This window comes from Bufo bufo, chromosome 1 (assembly GCF_905171765.1).
Source record: "Bufo bufo chromosome 1, aBufBuf1.1, whole genome shotgun sequence".
NCBI lineage: Eukaryota > Metazoa > Chordata > Amphibia > Anura > Bufonidae > Bufo > Bufo bufo.
Genome location: NC_053389.1, coordinates 179,831,441 through 179,859,008, shown reverse-complemented (window position 1 = coordinate 179,859,008; position 27,568 = coordinate 179,831,441). Strand labels below are relative to the sequence as shown.

General features: G+C 41.5%; 1 protein-coding gene across 2 annotated transcripts in view; it reads right to left on the bottom strand.

The window, feature by feature from the left end:
* The window catches only part of TTYH1 (tweety family member 1), a 203,729-nt gene that overhangs the window by 20,619 nt on the left and 155,542 nt on the right, over positions 1-27,568 (bottom strand). For both annotated transcript variants that reach the window (XM_040432833.1, XM_040432839.1), the window contains exons 5-7: positions 26,767-26,862; positions 10,149-10,221; positions 4,856-4,931 (exon numbers count right to left, since the gene is read on the bottom strand). In XM_040432833.1, the coding sequence (XP_040288767.1) occupies positions 4,856-4,931; positions 10,149-10,221; positions 26,767-26,862 (245 nt within the window). The remainder of the gene's footprint in view (positions 1-4,855; positions 4,932-10,148; positions 10,222-26,766; positions 26,863-27,568) is intronic.

Below are 27,568 nucleotides of genomic sequence, written 5' to 3'. Positions count from 1 at the left end.
GTTTGCACGCTGTGCAATCAGAGCCTGAAGCGAGGCATAAACGTTCTAAACCTGAGCACAACCTGCATGACCAGGCATCTAAGTCTAAAGCACGAGCTGCAGTGGAGTATGTCACGAACGTACCTGTACGCAGACGAATACCGCACATGACAAGGGGTGGTTAACTTCCGGTTACTCACCCTCACGCAAAGCAGGGAATCAACCAGCTACCGCTTGCTGACCGATCGCAATCGTTCAGCCAAGCAACAATCACAATGACCTTTCTCACACAAAATGGTAACCTTACTCTCTTCAGAGACAGGATTCGTTAATTCCTTTGCTTAGAACACGGAAGACTTAGCAAATAGGATTTTTCAATCTTTTAATAGAAGGTGAAAGGAAAAACAGTGCATATATACATTTACAGAAAAATTACTATTCTAGATAATAATTTAAGGTTCTAGTAATTCACGACAGTTAAAATAAAAGGGATAATGGATGAAAAGTATATTTAAGTTCCTCTGTTTCAGTCCTTGAAACCGTTGTGTAATCCGATTGGTATAATATCAGTGGACCCTGAGCACTGACATTTAGAATGCGATATAAATCCAGGTGTTAAGGCAAGGCAAGCTTGCCATACAATGCCCTGACAGCACCTTATACCAGTTCTAAAACAGGAGTTGCCAGCAGTTCTGCCCACCAATGGTACGAAAGTGTGGGCAGGGTCGAGGAGGTGTCAGCAAGGTTTATGACCCAGCTAAGGTCAGCCCAGAATGTCCTTATTCTGGCTGAGCCCACAGTTCTGTGGAACCACTAATTACAGCTATGACATTCACGTATTAATGACCCTTATGATTTTACGAGTCTAACAAGACCAAACTTGACTCTGCTGGGGCTTGTGGTTCTCCAGGACGGCTTAAAGCTTGCTTTTCAGCCTTCCAAGGGCATAAGAACATACTGTTTGATATCTCCGTGATCGTACTGGTCCACGGAGGTTGAATCCGGCCTTAGCCAATGCAGAATATGCCTACGACCAGAGATATGAAAAATGACTATGTTTGAGTCCCTCAAAGGTTCAATAGGTCACTTTCCCATCTCTCTCTGGTCCCCTGCTGGGATTGTAGTCAGAATGTTTCGCTAATGTTATCCCAGGATCCAGTATTTTACGATGAGCCTCGGCAGGGGTGCTTTTGAAGCTCCCATCATTATCTTTATGACGGGGAAGTGTCATTTTCAATTACTAGGACACAGCTCCAAGCAAGGGAATATTTCTCTTTTAAAGCAGTATAAAGGGGGCCTCTAGGCCTGTGAGTGTGTATTTAAAAAAGGGACTCTACTTGGGGTACCCTCGTCACAGAGTAGACACCTCAAAAACCAAGAAAGGTCTCTGGCTCCTCCTGCTTCCTCTTCTGCTGCAGTCTCAACCTCTTCATCCCCCTCTGGAGTGACAGTGGCACCTGCCACCCCGCAAACAGAGGATGTGGCAGCAACACCACTACCTCGGTCATCGAGCATCTCCACAATGTCCCATGGAAGCGTTTAGCTGTCTATCTCCCAAACATTGGAGTGAAAGAGGAAGTTCCCCCCAACCCATCCGTGATCCCTGGCCCTGAATGCCAGCATTTCAAAATTCCTGGCCTTTGAAATGCTGTCATTCTGTCTGGTGGACAAGGACCGTTTTAAGAATCTGATGGCGGTGGCTGTCCCACAGTACGTTGTGCCCAGCCGCCACTACTTTTCCAGGCGAGCCATCCCTTCCCTGCACAACGAAGTGGGGAACAAAATCAGGTGTGCACTGCGCAACGCCATCTGTGGCAAGGTCCACATAACTACAGATACGTGGACCAGTAAGCATGGTCATGGATGTTATATCTCCCTAACAGCACACTGGGTAAATGCAGTGACGGCTGGGTCTAAGGCGGATAGCAGTTTGGCACATGTCCTTCCACCACCGAGGATTGCAGGGCGTTTCTCTTTGCCTCCTGTTGCTTCCTCCTCCTACTCCGCTTCCTCATCCTCTACCGCCTCCTCATCCGGTCAGCGTAACACCTTCACCACCAACTTCAGCACAGCCAGGGGTAAACGACAGCAGGCAGTTTTGAAACTTATCTGTTTGGGGGACAAACCGCACGCCGCGCAGGAGCTGTGGATGGGCATGGAACAACAGACAGATGAGTGGTTGGTGCCAGTGAGCCTCAAGCCCGGCCTGGTGGTGTGCGATAATGGGCGAAATCTCGTAGCAGCTCTGGGCCTAGCTGGTTTGATGCACATCCCTTGCCTGGCGCATGTGCTGAATTTAATTTAATAACGTCCCACATTTCCACCCGATCACATTTCAGCCATTGACCTCCCTTGGATGTGGTATGCCTTTCTCAGGCTCCTTCTCCGGCATGGAACCCTGATTCCCCGTTACCCGTGTTCACCCTGGTAGGCGCATAAATGAACATTGAAAGTTGATAGGGAAGATATCCAATTGGATCGTGGACGTCACGGGGACGTGCGACATTGTGGAGCAGTATGTGTACACATGCCTACACGTATTGACTGATGGGTCTGCCCCCTTCAACTTCTGGGTCTCCAAATTGGGCACATGGCCTAAGCTTGCCCTTTACGCCTTGGAGGTGCTGGCCTTCCCTGCAGCCAGTGTATTGTCTGAGCGTTTGTTTAACACAGCAGAAGGGGGTTATCACAGACAAGCGCAGCCGCCTGTCCACAGCCATTAAAATGAACCAGGTATGGATCCCACAGGACTTGTCCGTACCTTGTGCAGAATAGACATGTATACCGGCCTCACCCAGCCATTGTTCTATTCCAGCGCACTTTCTCTTTGTTTTATTTTTTATATTTCCCAATGTTTTGGGGTCTACCCAAATTTAAACAAAAAAATAACTAAAAATAAAATAAAAAACAAAACAAAAAAACAGTGTTGGCTACCTCCTCCACTGCTGCTTCCACCTACACTGCCACATCCACCGCCTTCTCAACCTCCTACTCCATATGGACCTCCTCCTCCTAGATCAAGATTATTATTTTTTATTTTTGCGTATTTTATGTTATTTTAAGTCATTTCCATATCCACATTTGTTTGCAGAGCACTTACCAAACCACATTTTGATGCCATTTGCAGCCCTCTAGCCCTTTCCATGACTTTTTTAGAGCCATTTTAGTGCTCTAAAGTTTGGGTCCCCATGGACTTCAATGGGGTTGGGGTTGGGGTTGGGGATCGAGTTCATGTCAAGTTTGGGTCCCGAACTCTAACGTTTTAGCGAAGTTCGGCCGAACTCAGCGAACCCGAACATCCAGGTGTCCGCTCAACTCTATTAATAGGTAGAAGCCAGTGGGAAGTGAGTATGTCTACTAAATTAGATAACACAGGGATTGTCTGTAGTGTGTAATTGGAGACACAAAATGGTAGGAAATTTATAAGCAAGGCAATTTGAAAAACTGTTTCATTTTTTTTTTTTCATTTTTAGATGTTTCTTTTTAACCCTCATGTATAGTCCAGTAGGAATAAACCTAATGCACTTAACAGCAAAGAAAGAATCTATGAAGTTTAAAGGAGTTTCCAAGACTTTAATATTGATGACCTATCCCTTAGAGGTCATCAGTATCTGATCGGTGTGGGTCTGATACCTGGGACCCCCGCTGATCAGCTGTTTGTCCCCTATCCATGACTCCATTCATATGAGAGGTGCAGGACCCTCGTCCCAGTAGTCAGCATGCCCGCTCGGCTATTTTCGCAACTCTCATAGAAATTAATGGAGAGCATGCCACGCATGACTTCATAGGCCATTCTGGATATAGGTGCGGGTGCCAAATTTTGTATCCGCATCTATCTGAGATAGGGGGCATATCCTAGTGATATGCCACCAATGTCTAAGATAAGACAGCCCCTTTAATGACTCTATTACCTCTTCTTCTTAATCCCCTTTCCACTAATGTATCCAATTTGCCATAATTTAATAATTCCATGAAAACTGCATTCAACAAACACTACAAACACTACACTAAACAAATGACCTATATAAGCCATCTGCTCCACTTATACTGCATTGAATTCTGGAAGGCCCCCGAGTTGCTCAGCTCTTACTCCAGATGGAATTTAATATTTTGGCTCCTCACAATAAAACTGAAACAATATCCTATTCATGTCTCATGTGCTTCCTGGGATGATCTCTGGTTCTACTGGTTTCCACTACTAATAAATAAAGAGGATCACAATTCAGTCTCAACAATGCCACATTATAATACACTCCGCTCTATACATTGTATAGCAGGATTGAGTAGCTCTAGTTAAACATTAAAGCTATAAGGACTCAAATAAAATAATAAAGTCATACTGGGAATATAATATCCGGATTAATGTGAAACAATTGTCCTCTAACTTTACATTCGTGTAGTCATGAAGGCTAAGGCTACTTTCACACTCGCGTTTTGTCATGGACGGATCCATTCAGATAATACAACCGTCTTCATCCGTTCAGAACGGATCCATTTTTATTATCTTTAACATAGCCAAGACAGATCCGTCTTGAACACCATTGAAAGTCAATGGAGGACGGATCCGTTTTCTATTGTGCCAGATTGTGTCAGTGAAAACGGATCCATCCCCATTGACTTACATTGTGTGCCAGGACGGATCCGTTTGGCTCAGTTTCATCAGACGGACACCAAAACGTTGCAGGCAGCGTTTTGGTGTCAGTCTCCAAAACAGAATGGAGACTGAACTGATGCATTCTGAGTGGATCCTTTTCCATTCAGAATGCATTAGAATGCAAACTGATCCGTTTTGGATCGCTTGTGAGAGCCCTGAACGGATCTTGCAAACGGAAAGCCAAAACGCGAGTGTGAAAGTAGACTTACATCAATGTCTTACCTGGACTGATATTTGTCACCACTTGGGTTTGATTTAACACAAATGCATCTGGATCAGAGCAAAAGTCACTCAATCCCTGCATAGAAACAAAAGAAACAAAAAGATCTGATGTTTATTTTAATTTAATTTTTAATTTTGTTTAAAGGGTGCATGTTACAGGCGAAGAATGAAATGCAGGCATTCTGTATGAAGTATGAAATAAGGTAATTTTACCGGAATCTGTACACATATCCTAAACCTAACCCTAACATTTCCTAACCCTAATAAAATGAATCTGCACATCTTTCCTCCTAATAGACATCTCCTAATCCTAATACAAATTTCATAACCCTAATGTAAATTTTTCTGAACCCTGATAAATAAAACACTGAAATTGTGCAATGCCATCTTTTTAAATATCAGTCACTATGTTTTCTATTATATTTTAATTAATCTGGGTTTCACAGGTTTCAATGTGTTAATAAATCAGAATATGATGTACTTTAGGTTTAATCATTTTACTTTTTTATTTATTAGTGTTAGGATTGGAAAGTGAGGCTAGGAATTGAGTATTAGGGCCAGGATTAGGAAGTTGGCACAGATTTATTTATTAGGGTTATGAAATGTGTACTAGTAGTAGAAATCAAATGTATTGGGGTTAGGAAATGAGTAACGCGATTCATGTATTAGGGTTATGAAATGTGTATTGGGGTAGAGATCTTATTTGTTGGGGTTAGGAAATCAGTACAGATTCATTTATTAGGGTTACAGTTATGAAATGTGTTAGGTTTAGAAATGTAATTGTATTAGGGTTAGAAAATGTGTACATACTAATTAATTAGGGTTCGAAAATATGTATTAGGGTTAGAGTTATAAATGCAATTTATTAGGTTTAGTAAATCTGTAGATTTCTGTGTGAAGTAGAAGACTAAATGATGCAATGTTAAGTTTCAGATACCAGTTAAACTGCCTTATTTCATACTTCACTTAAAGGGGTTTTCCAGTTCCGCACACAAAAATAGATAAATAACATCACTAGTCAACCTTACTGCATTATATAAGTCAGATGATAATGATCTGAGTGCATTTTGACTCCTCCAACGTAATTGCTATCTGTGACCTGCACCCTGTGTTTACATCCCAGTGCATGGTGATCGTGTCTGTAGCATCAGGTCTCTCCCTCTCCTTTCTCTTCCAATTGGAACATCAATGCAGTGATTATTATAATATTCAATGCAATGAATACTAATGAAGCTGTGTTGGATATGGGTTGGGAGAGGGGTCCTCTTCCAGCGCATAGACTTTTACAGTAGAAATTATTAAAAAAATCTTCATCAGGATTTGAACTTCAGACCTGCTGTACGTCAGGCAGAAGAGTTACCATTACACAACAGACCTGCTGTGTTGGAAGGGCCAAATTTTCTGTGCTTAAAAAGCTGTTTTCTTCACAGGCATAACACTAAATACATATTTTTTTGCCATCTACCAATCACCATAAATAATGTGTTCATTATATTGTACAGCTTATTATGATTACAGGGATACCAAATACTGTTTTGTGATACCACATACTAAGGGCTCATGCACACGACAGTTGTTGTTTTGCGGTCCGTTTTTCACTGATCTGTTGTTCTGTATCTTTGTTTTTTCTCTGATTTAAGTCCTCTTCCGTTCCGTTATTGCACTAAACATATCTGTATGGTTTCCGTATTTGATCCGTTTTTTTTCGGACCATTTACAGAAAGAGTAACTTATTAATCACCAAACACATGAGCAATACGGGCTGGGCATAGCATTTCTACAGTATGGATCCACAAAATACGGATGAAATATGGATGGCATACGGATGTGTTCCGTGTGCTTTCCGTATTTTTTGCGGACCCATTGACTTGAATGGGGCCTTGGACCTTGATTTGCGGACAATAATAGGACACGGACAAATGGAAACGGAATGCACAAGGAGTAACGTCTGTATTTTCTACAGCCCCATTGAAGTGAATGGTCCCGCATACGGTCCACAAAAAAAATGGAACGGAATCGGAAGGAAAATACGCTCGTGTGCATGAGCCCTAAGGATGTTAGGAAAACCAGTGGTTTTTGCTTTGTTATCTTTTTTAGTAACAATTGGAGTAAATTGTAACTTTTATCATAAAAGAAAAAAGTGCTATATGTCATTTGACCAGTATGGAGTGCAGGAAAATGGGGCATTACAAATAAACAATTAGTAAATAATAGTATGTGTTGTTTCCTGTCAATTGATGCAAAAAATTACAAAACCGGAATACCCCTTTAAAAATAGAATATTTGCATTTCAGACATTTAAGTCAATTTATGATGAAAAAACGTAAGTAGTTCTGATGAAAAATATCATGGTTATACATTACAAACATCCTACACACCACACTTAACTTTTTTTGTATTAAAAGTTAAATCAAATACCCTCACTCAAAAACAAAAAAATATTTAAAATTATTAAAAATATTAAATATGTAATACCAGGCTAATTTACAAAGTTATCCAGCCTTATATACAGGCAACACTTAATTGCTAAAATGCTTGAATCTGCAGTCATTATGTATTGAGGGCAAAGTGGAGTGCAACTCTATATATTTAATATATCTCCTATATCCCTGTGTTATTTCAGCTCAGGTAAGAAAAAAGACATGACACCACAATGAATGGGAACTGACTGGGCCATTCTTGAATCCAAAACTATTTGGTCTCTGCATGCTGAGGACATCTCATCCCGCTGTTTTCCCAATTGACTCAGCAAACGTTTTCTCGTTCAGTATTCCCGTAATGGTAATGAACTTGAACTCCAGACCCATAGAGAGTTAAACATGGCTGGGGGAGGCAAAAGAGGTGTCTGTGAATTGAGCAACGTGATTCTGGTTCAACAGAACTGCAGTAATACCTAGTTTTGGAGGCTAATTAAATCTGACAGATGTGACAGAGGGTGAGGGGTGGGGGAAACCACTGACCCAGCACATAAAATAGACCAATTAAATTATCTCGCTTCACGGGGCTTGATGGGCATGCGGGCAGGACACAGAATAGAATAGGGGAGGGAGGACCCTCCAGCAGAGAGCAAATGAAAGACACAGCACAATTCTGACAATTGATTCATACAAAAACAGAGGATTAGACTTATGTCCTCAGTTTAGAGAACACTCCAGGAGGTTGTCTTCAAGGAAGAAGTTGCCTGAATTCTGTGGGGTCTAATTGTCAATGACAATGACATGAGTTATTACTTATCTGAAAATGTGCAAAAAGTGAGCATCTCCATATGGATTTAGAATTTAAAAAAATTCTATTATGGTAGGCAGAGGATTAACTTGAAGCCCTTGGGCCACAGTGTAAAATTGTAGCAGGGCCTGTCTACCATATGCCATTTATACTACTGATGGTTTCTTATGTGCCCTCCCAGGCACCAGGGAATGGATGTGACTCTCATCTCTTTAGTTGCTATAGGAAAGTTTGTAATGCTAATTCTGTTACATCTCTAACTACACTTAGGCCTCTTTCACACTTGCGTTATTGGGATCTGGCGTGCACTTCCGTTGCTGGAGGTGCCCGCCGGATCCGGAAAAACGCAAGTGTACTGAAAGCATTTGAAGACGGAACCGTCTTCCAAATGCTTTCAGTGTTACTATGGCAGCCAGGACGCTATTAAAGTCCTGGTTGCCATAGTAGGAGCGGGGAGCAGGGGAGCGGTATACTTACAGTCCTTGCGGCTCCCGGGGCGCTCCAGAATGACGTCAGAGCGCCCCATGCACATGGATGACGTGTTCCATGTGATCACGTGATCCATGCGCTTGGGGCGCCCTGACGTCACTCTGGAGCGCCCCGGGAGCCGCACGGAAGGTAAGTACACTGCTCCCCCGCTCCCCGCTACACTTTACCATGGCTGCCAGGACTTTAGCGTCCCGGCAGCCATGGTAACCACTCTGAAAAAGCTAAATGTCGGCTCCGGCAATGCGCCGAAACGACAATTAGCTTAAGGCCGGATCCGGATCAATGCCTTCCAATGGGCATTAATTCCGGATCCGGCCTTGCGGCAAGTGTTCCGGCTTTTTGGCCGGAGCAAAAAGCGCAGCATGCTGCGGTATTTTCTCCGGCCAAAAAACGTTCCGTTCCGGAACTGAAGACATCCTGATGCATCCTGAACGGATTTCTCTCCATTCAGAATGCATTAGGATAATCCTGATCAGGATTCTTCCGGCATAGAGCCCCGACGACGGAACTCTATGCCAGAAGACAAGAACGCAGGTGTGAAAGAGCCCTTACACAAGCAATGGATGAACAGTAGCATGATAAAGCCATGCTGCTTCACAAATGTGTGCTCTCATAAGTGGTGTCAAGTAGAGTAGCACCACCTTAGGTATGTAAAAGCTTAACTCCTTGCTAAACTACTTTTTAATTATCTCATAGCACTATTCAATATTTTCCACTCCAATATCTTCTGCCTATTCTCAAAGCTGCCTCACATGCTGAGGAGAGCAGGACATTACAAGAATGGTGCCCTTTAGGTCAGCGAATCTTTGGGAACATGTGGAGCTCCTTAGCTCAGTAATACTCTAGTGCAGTAATTTCACACATACTAGATCACCACAGTAGACTCCTGAAAGTTGTCACATAAAAGGGTCTCCATCATCAGTAAGGTCACATGGGGATAGCAGTCTACAGGGAATCCTAGTAGCACATGGGACCATATATTCAACATCCAATGGCTTGGTTAAATGTATCGTGTAATATCTATGTAAATTATTGTTAGATGAAGGGGAATGGTTGTCATGGAAGTATACATGATTTGGTTGATAGTAGTGATATAGTGAGTGTCCATTCTCTATTGTCCAAAGGTAACATCAGCATCAAGACCAGTCCTTGGTGGTACAATGACTTTATAATATTTGATGCCCAGTGATTTTGTAATCCCTTTGATTTATTTGACAATTTATCCCTGGTCTGGTGGTGAAAAGTCTGATAATTCCTGGTTGATCAAGCATATGTTCACGGTGGATGATGTATTAACCACTCTACAAAGTCTGACTGGATTTCTATGGATATTAGAGGAGTAGAAAGTGGACAACACTACTGTTGCCTGAAGAATAAGACCTCGCGTCTAGGAACATAGACTTGGACATGAGCAGGTAGAACTTTTTCCTCCTCGAGAGTTTACACAAGTGAGAAAAATAGAAAATATGATATTCTTAAAATGTTTGTCTTTGATTCTCTCTGCAAAATGTGATATACTGTACTATAATCTTTAACTCTTTATTATAACAGATTAGAAAGTGTATTGTGTAAGACCTACCACAGCTGTGGCCATCTCAAGTCCCATTGATCCCCAGCTGAGTAAGAGTACAAAGAAGCTTATCACTGTTATCCTGCAGATAGAGATGAAAACAGAAGAATATCATCAGGATATACATTTAAGAAGTTTGCTTTGGCATTATTTTCACAGTATATTAGTTCAATAGATCTTAGTTCTGTAAATTATGTACATTGGAATAACACGTCCACCAAAAGTCAAAGTTTTGGAATTTAAGATCAAATTTAACAGTTTTTATGTTCAAAGTTTAACTACAGAACCTAAATTCCTAAGTTAAATTGAAAAAATATTTGAGAAGATCCCCCAAAATTGCAATGAAAAATGGTCCCTCACAGGGGAGGTCCTCCTATAGAAGAGATACAGTATAATGCATCACAGAAACATGTGTCTGGATCAGGCATGGACTTTTTCAGAAAGGTTATTTTATTTAGCTTATAACTACTATATACGTACATTTGTGGGTTGCAAACTTTATTTTCTATCCTCTATTATAGCAATTGGTGGCCAAAAGTTCTTGTGGTATTGCAAAATATATTTAGTTGCAGCATCCAAGGATCAGGCATTGTCACAGCGGTCCCAAAAAACATAATGGAACCCAGTGCAGTGTGTAATGCATTAATTCAGTGACATTGATACATTGACATATTCAGATTACATTGGGCTACTGTTGAATAATGGAGCACTAGTCTCCAGGTAGTGTTCAGATTTTTCTACATAGAGGCCTACCAGCTGTATCGGTATAAGAGATTTGGTGGTTAAAAGATACAGTGGGATGCGAAGGTTTGGGCAACCTTGTTAATCGTCATGATTTTCCTGTATAAATCGTTGGTTGTTACGATAAAAAATGTCAGTTAAATATATCATATAGGAGACACACACAGTGATATTTGAGAAGTGAAATGAAGTTTATTAGATTTACAGAAAGTGTGCTATAATTGTTTAAAAAAAATTAGGCAGGTGCATAAATTTGGGCACCACAAAAAAGAAATGAAATCAATATTTAGTAGATCCTCCTTTTGCAGAAATTACAGCCTCTAAACGCTTCCTGTAGGTTCCAATGAGAGTCTGGATTCTGGTTGAAGGTATTTTGGACCATTCCTCTTTACAAAACATCTTTAGTTCATTCAGGTTTGATGGCTTCCGAGCATGGACAGCTCTCTTTAAGTCACACCACAGATTTTCAATTATATTTAGGTCTGGGGACTGAGATGGCCATTCCAGAACGTTGTACTTGTTCCTCTGCATAAATGCCTTCGTGGATTTTGAGCAGTGTTTAGGGTCGTTGTCTTGTTGAAAGATCCAGCCCTGGCGCAGCTTCAGCTTTGTCACTGATTCCTGGACATTGGTCTCCAGAATCTGCTGATACTGAGTGGAATCCATGCGTCCCTCAACTTAGACAAGATTCCCAGTCCCTGCACTGGCCACACAGCCCCACAGCATGATGGAACCACCACCATATTTTACTGTAGGTAGCAGGTGTTTATCTTGGAATGCTGTGTTCTTTTTCCTCCATGCATAACGCCCCTTGTTATGGCCAAATAACTCAATTTTAGTTTCATCAGTCCACAGCACCTTATTCCAAAATGAAGCTAGCTTGTCCAAATGTGCTTTAGCCCACCTCAAGCGGCACTTTTTGTGCTGTGGGCGGAGAAAAGGCTTCCTCTGCATCACTCTCGCATACAGCATCTCCTTGTGCAAAGTGCGCCGAATGGTTGAACGATGCACAGTGACTCCATCTGCAGCAAGATGATGTTGTAGGTCTTTGGTGCTGGTCTGTGGGTTGACTCTGACTGTTCTCACCATTCGTCGCTTCTGTCTATCCGAGATTTTTCTTGGTCTGCCACTTCGAGCCTTAACTTGAACTGAGCCTGTGGTCTTCCATTTCCTCAATATGTTTCTAACTGTGGAAACAGACGGCTGAAATCTCTGAGACAGCTTTCTGTATCCTTCCCCTAAACCATGATGGTGAACAATCTTTGTCTTCAGGTCATTTGAGAGTTGTTTTGAGACCCCCATGTTGCTACTCTTCAGAGAAAATTAAAAGAGGAGGGAAACTTACAATTGACCCCCTTAAATACTCTTTCTCATAATTGGATTCACCTGTGTATGTAGGTCAGGGGTCACTGAGCTTACCAAGCCAATTTGAGTTCCAATAATTAGTTCTAAAGGTTTTGGAATCAATAAAATGACAATAGTGCCCAAACTTATGCACCTGCCTAATTTTGTTTAAACAATTATAGCACACTTTCTGTAAATCCAATACACTTCATTTCACTTCTCAAATATCACTATGTGTGTCTCCTATATGATATATTTAACTGACATTTTTTATTGTAACAACCAACGATTTATACAGGAAAATCATGACGATTAACAAGGTTGCCCAAACTTTCGCATCCCACTGTAAATAAGAAAACCTAGCAATGATTGTCGTTGCCTGTTAAATACATCAGAAATATCTGGCTCCCAAGGGGCTAATGATAAGAGCCCTTATTGTGTCCCCTTTTGTCTCCAACAACCTCCAGTCATGTACCCTATAGCATAGGCACCTGAGGGATACCTGTTCTCAAGCATACCACTGATTTCAAAATAATTGGAAAACTATAGGGGGACTATTTACACCAAATAAAAAAGTCACACATTTTGGCTTACTTCATGTTTGTAAGACACTCTCCAGTTCCGCGATACACTGGGACCCCCAGGGGTCCTTGTGGGGCTCGGCCTGCGGGGGACCCCGTTGGAGTAGCGGGACAGGTCACGCATGTGCCTGGGGAGTCTTCGGTTCCGACTCCTTTGCGGGCAGACGTGGTAGTGCGTCCGCATGGTCGCCGGAGGGGAAGACCGCCGGGGTCTCGGAGGCAGTGCAGCCGCCGGTCCTGTCTCCGGTATCACCTGTGTGTTCCGTTCCGGCGTGCCGACGCGATCGTGTATTCATGCTGTGCCACTCGAGCGTCTGCGTGCACGCTCGAGAGGAGGTTCACAAAAGGATACGCGGCCGAACGTAAGCGCATCTTATTCGCTATGCCGGCCGCTGACGGGGAAAATATCTGCACATAAAATCTAGTAGATTAGAGGGCAGGCATGGGTTAAGTGACTAAGGACCAGACTAGGCCGCACAAGTGTCAGGGATTAGGATCATTATATGACCTATGAGGAATAGACACATGGCACTTTGTGATTGGCTAGCAGATAGTTAAAAAGGTTGCCACTGTTGTTTTGACAACCCGGGTGTATGTTGCAGTTCATATTCTCCCAGACTTACCTGTGCATGACCTCTGCCTTCCTCGATTTATCTCTAAAGACTGCCTCTGGATACATCATCTTTGCTGAACAGTTTGTCTCATGTATGACCTTGGATCGGACCCTGGAAATCCTGACATCTCATCCCTAGGTACCACGTAACACGGACTAATACTGCGCATAAGAACTTTGGCCTGGTAACTGGCTGTCCCCTTGGTGTTTCCCTGCACAGGTTATTATTCGGGTTGGTTACTGGTCTGGACTGTACTGCCGTTTATTTAATAAATTCACTATTGTTTAACCTCTGGTTGCTTGGGGTTCTGCACCATTACAATGTTTGTGCAAAATTTGTGAGTTTTCCCTTTCTGAAAAGTGCTGAGAAAAGGGAGCAAGGCGAGGACAGGAGGAGGGGAGGGCAGCAGGTGGGCACAATTATATGCATTCACGCTAGTTTTCTGGTGTGAGTTAAGACATAGAGGATGCACCAAGTCCACGAGAGCCCTGTGCCTCTACATATATTTGGTGCATCCTCCGGCAGCACAGTGGGAATCAAGTCCAGCAATGAAAACTCCAGTAATGATAAATGTCTTCCATAATCTTTATGCGGCCTCTTAGGCTCATACCGTATACTTTGTGGGACATTAGCAGAGATAGGACAGAACATAAGTTGAAGTCTGTTCATTTAGGGTCGATTCGCACGACCGTATTTTCGGTCTGTATCCGTTCATCTCAATGGACCAGCAAAAGATGTGGACACCAAACCGCGTGCTGTCTACATCTGTATGCCCATTCCACAGCCCTGCGAAAAACATAGACCATGTCCTATTCCTTTCTGTTTTGCAGACAAGAATAAGCATTTCTAACATTGGGCGGAATGTGTGGGACTGCAAAATGCGGGACACACATGGTCGGTATCAGTGTTTTGTAGAGCCGCAATTTGCGGATCGCAAAATGGATACGGTCATGTGAATGGACCCTACACTTATTTATTGCATTTACTCACATCATAAACATTACAGCAACTGGTGGGTAGCGGTCGGAGCCCACAGTTTACTTTGGGCCCCTTATTTGCATGGAACCCTGACAGCAGCACCGCCTTTACTACCCTGATAGATGATGCTGTGCCTTCCAACAAATAGTAGAATTCCTGGTAGGCCAGCATAGTCAATGACTGCAAGACTTACAGTATTCCACATTGTTTGCTGACTGCAACATTTACTAAGTAAAGGAGTTGTGAATGCAACTTATCAACTCACTATGTAACAGTAACACCACTGAGACTTGTGTCCAGGGACTTCACAGGCCACATGCCATTATCTATTGGTTCAACAAACAAGTGACTGTGCATTGGGTATATATCACAAGTTCCACTTAATAATCCAATAGTTCTTAGTAAGCATGTATCTGACATAAGTCTAAGTGGTTCAGAAGGCTAGGCACAGCAAAACAAGGTTTGTAATTGATGTAGAGTTTTTTTTATTATAATTACTTTAAGCCCTTTAAGCTTAAAAACTACGCTAGGGATCCCTATTACTGGTCGAGGAGACATAATATCAATCATAATCCTCAATCATTGAATTTGAGGATATCTATACTTTAAATTAGAACCAGTCACAATTATTAGCATTTTATATAAATTCATCTAAGCCCGTTTCTCCAAAAGAATAGGATAAGTAAATAGATAGATAGATGAATAGATAGATGAATAGATAGATATGAGATAGATAGATAGATAGATAGATAGATAGATAGATATGAGATAGATGAATACATAGATAGATATGAGATAGATAGATGATAGATAGATAGATAGATGAATAGATAGATGAATAGATAGATATGAGATAGATAGATAGATATAGATAGATAGATAGATAGATAGATAGATAGATAGATAGATAGATAGATAGATAGATATGAGATAGATGAATACATAGATAGATATGAGATAGATAGATGATAGATAGATAGATAGATAGATAGATAGATAGATAAATAGATAGATATGAGATAAAAGAGAGATAGATAGGATATAGATAGATAGATGAATAGATAGATATGAGATAGATATGAGATAGATGGATAGATTTGTTACAATCATACATGGTACTTGTCAGCAGATGCTGCCATAAGAATGGACAACATTAAATAATGACAGGCTCCATCAATAAAGATCAATGTTTTATCCTGAATCACTGCAATGTTTCAGAGGAAGCCTAGCTTTAATAAAGAGCTGTGCACGGGGAGAACTATCCACTAGGTGGCTCTCCAGCAGCTTCTCTCCGCCCCTATCTGTGCCTATCTGCGACTTTATCCTATGCTTTGCTCTTTTTAAAGTTGTTTCAGAGTAAAATGTAGTTTTTTGTACTGAAAGAAACTGTGAGTATTACTCTGCCCATGGTCAGAACAACATAAATCTGCTAACAGGTCCCATTTAAGACAGGCACGGTGACTTGTCGGGCTAGTTCAGCTGAATGTAAAGATACCTTTCACTCAGAAATCTGATGCTTTAGTCTGGAGAAAAAGTACTTTTACTTTATATGCAAATTAGCGGTTAAAGAGGTATTACACGTTATCCCATATCCACAGGACACTCCGGCGCTCCCATAAATGGAGTGGCGGTATGCATTTCTGACCAGCTGCTCCATCCATTTAAGGGGGGCTCCACAGGTTATTGGGCCACTGTTCTCGTGATCCTGTGGATAGGAGATAACTTGTTATAACCGGAATACCCCTTTAAGTGCACCAAGCATAGGTTCAAGCCACTCTGGGTACCCTTGCACCTCCTGGTTCCTCTGGCAGCTCCTCCTTTTTCTTATTGATTGACCAGGCCAGAGAAGATGACTATGCAGGAATCTGACTCAGTCAGTCAAGAAGGAGGAGCAAGGGTGCACAGAGTGGCATGGGACTGCCATTGATGCACTTAACTGTTCATTTGCATATGGATTAAATGAAGCAAAGGATCGCTAAGTGAATGTATCATTACATTCAGCTGAGCTAGCCCTACATGGTATTGTGGATTTACAGTGAATATCCTGGTGACAGACTCACTTTAAAGGGGTTGTCGCATCTGAGACATTGGTGACAAATCACTAATTTCAGATAGATGCGGGTCCTACCTCTATGACCAGCACGTAACTCCAGAACAGGCGCCTGAAAGGAAAAAAGAGTACACCGATCATGTGCGGCAGCCATCCATTGATTTTAAAATTTTATGGGAGTTTCAAAAAAAGCCGAATGAGCGCACACGGCTATTCTCGGAAGTCCCATAGAAATAAATGGAGAACGTAAAACGCAAGTGCAGCCACCAATCTATTCACTTCTACAGGACTGCCAGAAATAGCCGAACCAGTGCTCGGCTAATTTCGCCGGTCCCCTAGAAATGGATGGAGGGCTGCCTCCCGGTCTGGAAATAGGTGCGGATCCCAGAGGTGGGATCTCCACCTATCTGACATTGGTGGCATATCCTAAAAGATTTCCAACCATGCTTCCAACTTCTTAAATATTTGGCACCTTATTTTTTTTTTTTTTATAAACCATCATTTTATTTACCAAATCGAGCCAGTTATAAATACTAGGTGGCTCCTTGGCCATCCATCCTCTTGCAATAATCATACAAGCCAAAAGGAGTACTTTAGAAATTCTAAGTCACAATCTGCATGTTAAAGTGTAGCACCACATTGAGCCGGCTTTTAATAGTTTCGTAGACCCTACGCCGAAAATTCCAACACCCCTACAAGACCAGCACATATGAACAAAGTCAGCAGACCCATGGTCACCACTAGGGCAACCAGAGTTATAACTCCTGTACATTTTGGTCCTTGTTGCTGGGGAAACATATAACCAATGAATGAATTGAACCATCATTTGATTAGAATCAAGTGACCAAGTGCTCATATTTTTATATATCCATTCCCAAGCTACTTGACTTAACCCAGGGATGTTTCGATTCCATCACTGCCGACTAGGGAAAGGCATACAGTACAATCTGAGAAAATTTGTATCATTGTTTTATATATGTGCAGCACTCTAATACTATGGCCCTGTGATTGAACCAGAGAATCAATTAATCTATTAGATTCAATTGAAAATAATCTTGACTGTCCGGTTCCAATAAAGGCAAAGTGTAATTGACTATAGCTAAACCAATTAATTCCCCTCACACCACTAGTTGTCAAAAATGTATCATAAGGAATAATTCTACATTTACAAAAAACCTGAGAAACATGGGGAATACCTGATTTCTTCCAAAATACATCTGAAGACATAAACGAAAATTGCTTCCGGTGAAAATTTCCTTATCGGGTGAAACTTAAAATGCACCCGTACCACCTAATAACTCCATCAAACAATTCCACGTCTTAACAATTAATTTACCCAAATAACAAGGCTTATTCCCCATGGATAATTGACCCGACTCAAGTAACGCAAAAATATCGCTGTATCCTGAAAACTGGACCATTTAGTTCAGAATGGAATTCTATTGCCAGTCCATAAGTGTATGAAGTTGAGATGCTAAAAAATAACCCTAAACGAACGGTAAAGCAAGACCCCCTCTGTTAACAGGTCTGTATAGATATTTCATTTTTAAACACTGTCCCAAGACTTGTTGAATATAACAGTTGCCCAGTTCTGTGTGTACCCAAAAAGAGCGTTCAAAGACGATAAAACAAAAGATCCCTTTCCCAGAGACTTATACTGAATTATAGTGTATTTACTGTGGACTAGCACAGTTCTCTGTGTACTCAAAATTAATGCTCAGATTAATGTTGAAAAAATGGTACAAGAAGGAGAAAAGTCACTATCCCACAAAATCTAGTAGACTTGCAACAAACTTTCAAAGTTGCAGTAGAAATAAAAGTGGAGCTGATTATAATATTAAATCTCTCGGCTCAGGGCCGTCTCATTTGTCTGTAGCTATTAATATGCAGCAAGCTTCCTGCGGACTGTAGGGAGTGCAGAGCATCGCTGAGCGCCAAAGATCGATTGCCATGCCACTTAGTCCCCACTGCGAACCGTGCTCAGCTGCACCTCTCTCACTCACGCAACCAAGCCTCAGGAGCAGAGAATAACGTCCTCTCCAAAATGACTGCGGACCCTCTGTGCACACGCTGGTAGCCACACACAAGCGCTGGCTCTTGCCAGGCACCACACAGCCGTCAGACACCGCGCTTCCTCTTGAGTCCCAGCTGAACCCTAAGCAGTGTCACGGCCGGTTAAGGACGAGCCAAGGGACTCAACAAGGGCAAGAATTGCCGTGAAGGTTGGAACTCCGTCTGTAGGCACAAGTTACATCGCCTGCATTCAGCCCTCAGCTGTTTGGTTGGTGCATGGTGTTCGCTGCTGCCAATCCAGCTCAACACAGAGGAGAGAGAGGAACATGGCAGAACGTGATTATGTCTTGCCGTCCCCTTCGCATAGCTATTCTGAATGCAAATTATTCATTTTAATTCAAATGCTAGCATGTAGAAACATAGAAACATAGAAACATAGAATGTGTCGGCAGATAAGAACCATTTGGCCCATCTAGTCTGCCCAATATACTAAATACTATGGATAGCCCCTGGCTTTATCTTATATGAAGGATGGCCTTATGCCTATCCCATGCATGCTTAAACTCCTCCACTGTATTTGCAGCTGCCACTTCTGCAGGAAGGCTATTCCATGCATCCACTACTCTCTCAGTAAAGTAATACTTCCTGATATTACTTTTAAACCTTTGCCCCTCTAATTTAAAACTATGTCCTCTTGTAGCAGTTTTTCTTCTTTTAAATATTCTTTCCTCTTTTACCTTGTTGATTCCCTTTATGTATTTAAAAGTTTCTATCATATCCCCTCTGTCACGTCTTTCTTCCAAGCTATACATGTTAAGGTCCTTTAATCTTTCCTGGTAAGTTTTATCCTGCAATCCATGTACCAGTTTAGTAGCTCTTCTCTGAACTCTCTCCAAAGTATCAATATCCTTCTGCAGATATGGTCTCCAGTACTGAGCACAATACTCCAAATGAGGTCTCACTAGTGCTCTGTAGAGCGGCATGAGCACCTCCTCTTTCTACTGGTAATTCCTCTTGCTATACACCCAAGCATTCTGCTAGCATTTCCTGCTGCTCTGTGACATTGTCTGCCTACCTTTAAGTCTTCTGAAATAATGATCCCTAAATCCCTTTCCTCAGATACTGAGGTTAGGACTGTATCACTGATTTTATATTCTGCTCTTGGGTTTTTACGTCCCAGGTGCATTATCTTGCACTTATCAACATTAAATTTTAGTTGCCAGATTTTTGACCATTCCTCTAGTTTTCCTAAGTCCTTTTCCATTTGGTGTATTCCTCCAGGAACATCAACCCTGTTACAAATCTTTGTGTCATCAGCAAAAAGACACACCTTACCATTGAGGCCTTCTGCAATTTCGCTGACAAAGATATTAAACAATATGGGTCCCAGAACAGATCCCTGAGGAACCCCACTGGTAACAAGACCTTGGTCTGAATATACTCCATTGACTACAACCCTCTGTTGCCTGTCCCTCAGCCACTGCCTAATCCATTCAACAATATGGGAGTCCAAGCCCAATGACTGCACTTTATTGATAAGCCTTCTATGTGGGACAGTATCAAAAGCCTTACTAAAGTCTAGATAAGCGATGTCTACTGCACCTCCTCCATCTATTATTTTAGTCACCCAATCAAAAAAATCAATAAGATTAGTTTGACATGATCTCCCTGAAGTAAACCCATGCTGTTTTTCATCTTTCAATCCATGGGATTTTAGATGTTCCACAATCCTCTCCTTAAGTATGGTTTCCATTAATTTCCCCACTATTGATGTCAGGCTTACTGGCCTATAGTTGCCCGATTCCTCCCTACTACCTTTCTTGTGAATGGGCACAACATTTGCTAATTTCCAATCTTCTGGGACGACTCCTGTTGCCAGTAATTGGTTAAATAAATCTGTTAATGGTTTTGCTAGTTCACCGCTGAGCTCTTTTAATAGCTTTGGGTGTATCCCATCAGGCCCCTGTGACTTATTTGTATTAATTTTAGACAGTTGACTTAGAACCTCTTCCTCTGTAAAGACACATGCGTCAAAAGATTCATTAGTCTTCTTTCCCAACTGAGGTCCTTCTCCTTCATTTTCCTTTGTAAAAACTGAACAGAAGTATTCATTGAGGCAGTCAGCTAGTTCTTTATCTTCTTCCATATACCTTCCTTCTTTAGTTTTTAATTTGGTAATTCCTTGTTTTAGTTTCCTTTTTTCATTTATGTATCTGAAGAATGCCTTATCGCCTTTTTTCCCTGACTGAGCTAATTTCTCTTCTGCCTGTGCTTTAGAAGCTCTTATAACTTGTTTGGCCTCTCTCTGCCTAATCTTATAAATTTGTCTGTCATCCTCGTTTTGATTTTTTTTTATAATTCCTAAATGCTATCTTTTTGTTTTTAATGATTTTGGCCACTTCTGCTGAGTACCACAGTGGTCTCTTCCTTTTTTTGCTTTTACTGACAAGCCTAATGCAATCTTCTGTTGCCTTCAATAGTGCCACTTTTAAGTAGTCCCATTTCTCCTGGACTCCAATGAAACTGTTCCAGTCTGATAGGGACTCGTATACCACTAATCTAATTTTAGAAAAGTCAGTTTTTCTAAAATCTAAAACTTTTGTTTTTGTGTGGTGTGACTCAGTCACTGTACTTATAGTAAACCACACTGACTGGTGATCACTAGATCCCAAGCTTTCCCCTACAGTAATATCAGATACCAAATTCCCATTTGTGAATACTAAATCTAAAATGGCCTCCTTCCGGGTTGGCTCCTCCACTACTTGCTGTAGAGATAATCCCAGTAGGGAATTTAGAATATCTGTACTCTTGGCAGAACTAGCTATTTTGGTTTTCCAGTTTACATCTGGAAGATTGAAGTCTCCCATAATGATAACTTCCCCCTTCAATGTCATTTCAGCTATTTCCTCAACTAGTAGATCATCTAATTCTTTGACTTGGGTAGGTGGTCTATATATAACACCTACACGAGTTACCTTATGATTATCAAGCTGCAAGGTAACCCAAACTGACTCTAAATTGTTCTCGCTAACTCGCTGTAAGATTGCTGTAAATTGTTCTCGCTAACTCGCTGTAAGATTGAATACGGCTAAATTGAGTTCATTTTATGAGTTAGTTGAAACATGGCTGACGTAGTATGTTCCTAGTCAACTAGGCAAAGCACTGGCAAGCCCTAGTATCTTTGACATCAAATGTATGGCTAGGGTCAATGTGGAATAAATGTGCAGTTATACTTCAGTTTCTTTGAGTTCATTTTTGGGGGTATTCTTGATTTTATGTCTCATATACATTGCAAAAATATATCCATAAGTTATAGAATTCTATACATTGTTACAGTAGGCTGCTGTTATGTGTCTCTATGCACACTTGAATGTACAGTTTGTTCATTGCTTGGGACTTACCATATTTCTGACACAATTAACAGTTCTTTGAAATAAAAAAAAATGTATTCCATTCATGTTTCCCATAATGTTCTGCAGTCTGTCTAAGTGGTACTAATGGCAGCATCTAAATTCAACGTGGACGTCCGCAGAACACTATATTCCTTTGTGTGAATGGAGACAGTTGTGCAAACAAGACAATGGCAGCAATGAATATGTAAAAAGACAGAACACAGAGAACATCCTGGATCTAATAGTCCTTCTCTGTCAGTTTCCATTGCTTTTTGCCATTTTATCCAAAAATAGCAAAATCTGACACATCCATTAAAATGGATAAAAAAAATGGATCATGACAAATTATAATGGATCCTTCATATCCATCACAAGTCATACAAAGATGGGTGTTTATGAACAGAAGCTTATATAGCAGGCACAATTAGTATTATTTGTGCTGCATGTGATTGATATGGCTTGTGACGGTAAAATGTTATCCTAATGCTCCAATGTTACATAGGCAAGAACCTGAAGATATCTTTCACTATTCATTAAAAGAAAAAAAAAAGTCCAGGACCTAGACGATGACCTCTTAAATACTTAGGTTTGTTCACACTACTGGTAGTTGGCCGGACAAAACCACTGCATGCATCGATATTTGTCCGACCCATTCTCCGCATATTTGCCGGGTTTCGATCTCCACCGGACCCCATTACAGTTACATATAAGATATAGGAACAGCCTGCCAGATCGGTAAACGGTATTGTGAAACAAGCCTTAAAGAGGACCTGTCATCACAAAATGCAATGCAATCTGAAAGCACCATGTTATAGAGCAGGAGAAGCTGAGCAGATGGATATATGGTTTTGTGGGAAACGATTCAGTAAAGCCTGTAATTACAAATGCATTTATTTCTCAGCTTTTTATACCTCCTGTGGACAGCATCGGTACAGGGGGAGGGGTTATCAGCAGGGGCGTAGCTATAGGGGGTGCAGAGGTAGCAGTCGCTACCGGGCCCAGGAGCCTAAGGGGCCCAAAGACCCTTGTGCCACATAAGAAGACAATGGTATTATAGAAAGTGTATGCAATTTACACCTCTGACTGGACAGAAGGGGTTAGGTTAAGCGTTTCGTATGGAGGAGGGGGGGTGCAGCTTCAATTTTTGCCTCATGCAGCACGAACGTTTGAGGGAATGGGGGCCCAAGCTGAACTCTTGCACCAGGGCCCATGAGCCTTTAGCTACGCCCCTGGTTATCAGTGATTGATAGCATTGTGTATATAAGTGTGCATAGAGTGATAGCTGTCAGTCACTGGTAACCCCTCCCTCTTTACAGGGAGTGGAAAAAGCAGAGATATAAATGTATAAATTACAGGTTTTACTTAATCTTTTTCCACAAAACTACAGTATATATCAATCTGCTCAGCTTCTCCTGCTCTATAACATGCTGCTTTCAGATTGCACTGCATTTTGGGGTGACAGGTCCTCTTTAAAGAAGTTTTCCATTTGAAAATTCTTTTTTTTGTTAGAAGGCCCTCTAAACTAAGCTGACATTATGAAATTCTGGCTTTAGGCAACTGTCTGAAAGGGGTTTTCTGAGTGTTTAATACTGATGGCCTATCCTCAAGATAGGTCATCAGTATCTGATCAGTGGTAGTCTGACTTCCAGCACCCCCGCTGATCAGGTAAGGTACCTTTACATGAGCCAATTATCATGTAAATTATCGTAAGGTACCGGCTTCCTTCCTTCGGCGCAGGCGCAGTGAGGAAGCCGGCAGCAGGAACGCGTCTTTCACTCACTGCGCCTGCGCCGAATACTAAACGAGATGGCGCGGGCACGGGATTTACGGGACACTGAGGAGCACATCGCACATCGCTGATGTCAGTCAGCTACATAACGTTATTTCTCATGACAGAAACCCTTTAATATAGAAGAAATTATAATTAAACAGGAAGTTTGAATATTATAATTTAGCTCCATGACTCTGTAAAGGGAAGCAGGGGATTTGGACTACTGTATCAGAAAAAACCCATGGTATTATGAAATTGATCAGCACAGAATTTTAGACCTATATAGAAAGTAAACCAGTAGGAATATGCTTTCTGAACTTACTTTGTAAGATCTTGACCTCAAACCCATCAAACATCAATGAACTGTACTGTGAGCATGATCCAACATTAATGCACGACCTTAATATTTTGCTCATTGGAAGCAAATCTCAACATTCCTGTTCCAAAATTGAGTGGAACAGAGCCAGGGGCGGATTGGACATAGACCTTACAGGGAAATTTCCTGGTGGGCTGATGCCCAGGGGGCCACCTGAGCCCTCTTCACGGCCGGCCAGTGGAAGTTTTTGGGGATGTATTTTGTGCTGCTGGCAGTATTTTGTGATGGACTGTGGTATTTGACTCTGTTGGGGTGGTATAATGTGCTACAATATGGTATTGCTGGCCCCACCTACTTGTGTTGGCCCTGCCTTCCATCAATTTGGACCCATCCTTGAATAGAACATAGGGATAGCTCCACATCAGTGCTCATTGTATGGTCATGAGAGATCCAGCAAACACATATGGTCGTGATGTTCTAGAGGTTACCTTCTTTGAGCTATAGGAGTCATAAGCTTTGTTACGTATCGTTTAGATCTCCAGTAGATTTGATTTGGAATTCTAGGGGAGTTTAATGAAAGGGACGTCTCAGAGCCATTGTATTTACAGATTGAAATTAAAAGCATGGTCTATTACATCTGATAATGACCGTATAGATCATGGAATGCTGAGTCTACAGTGCTGGCCGGTCAATGGTTTCCTATGTGGATGTACCAGTGATGCTTCTGGTTGCACGAAAGCAGGAGAAGCAAAGCTTGAATGATTAATGTAACACATTAGACTCCCAAGTTGTTACTGTATCTGCTACAATCTAGTTTTTCCACAGTAAAAGGCAGATTTATAGGATGATCCCATCCCCCATTTTCCAATCATGCTTTCCCACTGATTGAATGACCATGTCATTGATTTTGTAATGGGTAAAACACGTTTCCTTCAACTTCATTTACTTTCTTAGGAGGATGTAAATCTCATACAGAATTCTCATCCTTGTCTATTTGGAGCAGTTAGGCTTCCTTTTCATATACATTTGCATTGGTGTTTCTTTTTTTTTACCACTATACCTTTTCTGTTTTTTCCATGCTACATGCATATTATTTTTTTTTTTGTGGCACATTTGAATGAATTAAAAAAAAAAAAAAAATTCCCTAGAAAGGAGAGGATGAAAAACAGCTGAAAAATGCCATTACTTCAACATGCTGTGTTTTAAAAAAAAAAATGCCAGAGGCACTAAAAAACCCACCAAATAAAAAGAAAAAAAAAAGTTTAGATAAATCTGCCTGACTGTAGGATTATGATTAGTCGCCGTTACTTGTTAGCAGTATAAATGCTTTAGGGGTGGTCAGCTACAATCACAATAATGAGCAAACAGTGGAAAATATATAGCAATTATTGTTTCATGCAATTGAACATTTTTGAATGCAGACGACTCACTAAATAGTCGCTTGCCATTTATTATGCCGCTTAAAAGGACCCTTAGGCCAACTTCACAAAGGTGTATTCGGACCGGGAAACGTGAGGGCTGTATCATGTGAGTACAATACAGTAGATCCATGGTCAGACAGGAATATACAGATCAATACATCCTTATGATAAGGTGAGTTCACGTCAGAGGAGAAGGGTTCAGCTCTGGAAATACAGCCCTCATACTGAGCATGTTTACCAGACTGCATACGCCTGTGTGAAATTGGCCCTAGTTAGGGTAAGTAGGGTGGTTTGGTTATAATTATCCATCTGCTCCATTGCCTGACGTCATCACCATCATCTAATTGGGCCATTATCCATGATCATCATCCTACGGTTCCCGTCATTTCTATTCCTGTTACCTGCTAGTATTGAGACGCGTTGATACGTATTATCCTTTAGGTGACTATCCATGACACGATTCAGCCCTACTGTAAGTCCTGGGGTATCTGAGTCCTGGGCGATACTGTTAGTACCTGGAAAAGGCGACTGTAGAAAGTGAAGCCACGTTCTGATGTCTAGTGTCTGTTAAAAGCCCTAAATATACCCCTAATGAAAGTCGTCAGCTGAAATAATTATATCTGCAAAAATGTTTATCCTATAACTGTTAAATCTGTGATAGGATGGTCAGTGATTCATCCATGAAAATGTCCATGAAGGATCCGTGTTTGGTCCGTGTGTCTGTTTTTTGCTCTCCCCGTGTTTCACGGACACTGCATATCGGTAAATTAATTTCCATAGTATCTCCTCCTAATGACCCGTGGAACATGGATGAGACACAGATTGCGTCCATGTTGCATCCGTGTTTTTCACAGACCCATACAATGGGCGTGATGGATCCGTGAGCACGGACACAGTAGAGCACGCTTCCGTGCTAAAACCACAGACCCACGGACCCTGCAAAATCATTGATGTGTGAATACGCATATTAAAATGAAGGGGAATGTGTGCTGTCCGTGGAGAACACATACAGCACATGTCCATGAATCATTGATGTGTGAATGAGGCTTTATTTTGGGGAACAGTGGTCTTCAGTATTGCTAGAAAGCAATTTTTTTTTAAATCATATCCTAGCAGATATCAGGCTAATATCCTGATAAGTATTAATCTGAGCAAGCAAATTCTTTAAATGTCCACGTATAGAGGTGGCAAACAACGTATACACAGCAGAACACCAGGGAAGGCTTCATCTACCCCAGAACTATTTGCCTCCCGCTGAGAGATAACATTTACAAACCATTGCAGCACCCAAGGGATTGCTGCTCACTGCTAAGTAATTACTTTCAGAAATGTGCTTACTGTACATCCTGATTGCATTTATTCCTCTGACTGCAGTACACTCGGTGAACACAAGGGGGCATACTCACACAATAACAAGCCACTTGATCTGCTTGGCCAGGCCGAGTAAGGTGAACAGACAGATAATCAGATCCAAGAGAAGCAGTAGTATGTAAGCCAACCACCTGCAGAAACCAAAGCAAAGAAAATGCACAATTGAAATACATGTGACAGCAAGGGGCGGACGCGTACGCCTGAAATCTGATTCATTGCACGTAGCCTGTTAGATTCAGGTACCTTCCTGATGTACAGTATTATAAACATGATAAAGTCTATAGCGTATTCTTCATTAAGACTATTCACATCATGTTTTAGCTCTCCTCTGAGCTTTCTGCCTAAGGGACGGGGGTACATTTGCATATCCAAAAATTGTATTCAAACGAATCGCTCAGCGCATCCATTCACTTCAGTGTGGAGAACCGAGCCCAAAGGATTAAACTGCGGACCTCATTTGACCCGCTTTCCATCTGTATGCAATAGCGCAGTCTACAATGATATGGTATCCTGCAAGACAAACGTACACAGATGGAAAGCAGGTGAACTATATCCCAAAGTTTAATCTATTGGAATCTATTAAGGGAAATTCATTTGAATGCCATTTGGTGTTTTCAAATTTACGCCTCCCCTCCCCCCCCAAAGGAATGCTCAACGGAGTGCGAAAACGTGATATATTCATACAGACTCACAAACGCTTGGACCAGATGACTATTAGCGAAAGACCAGACGCCATGCAAGCCTCAGCTGTTTTCTATAACTCATTAGAAATTCATTACCAAACTGCACAGCTACAAACAATAAGTAAACGACTGATAATCAATTTGTATCGCTTTA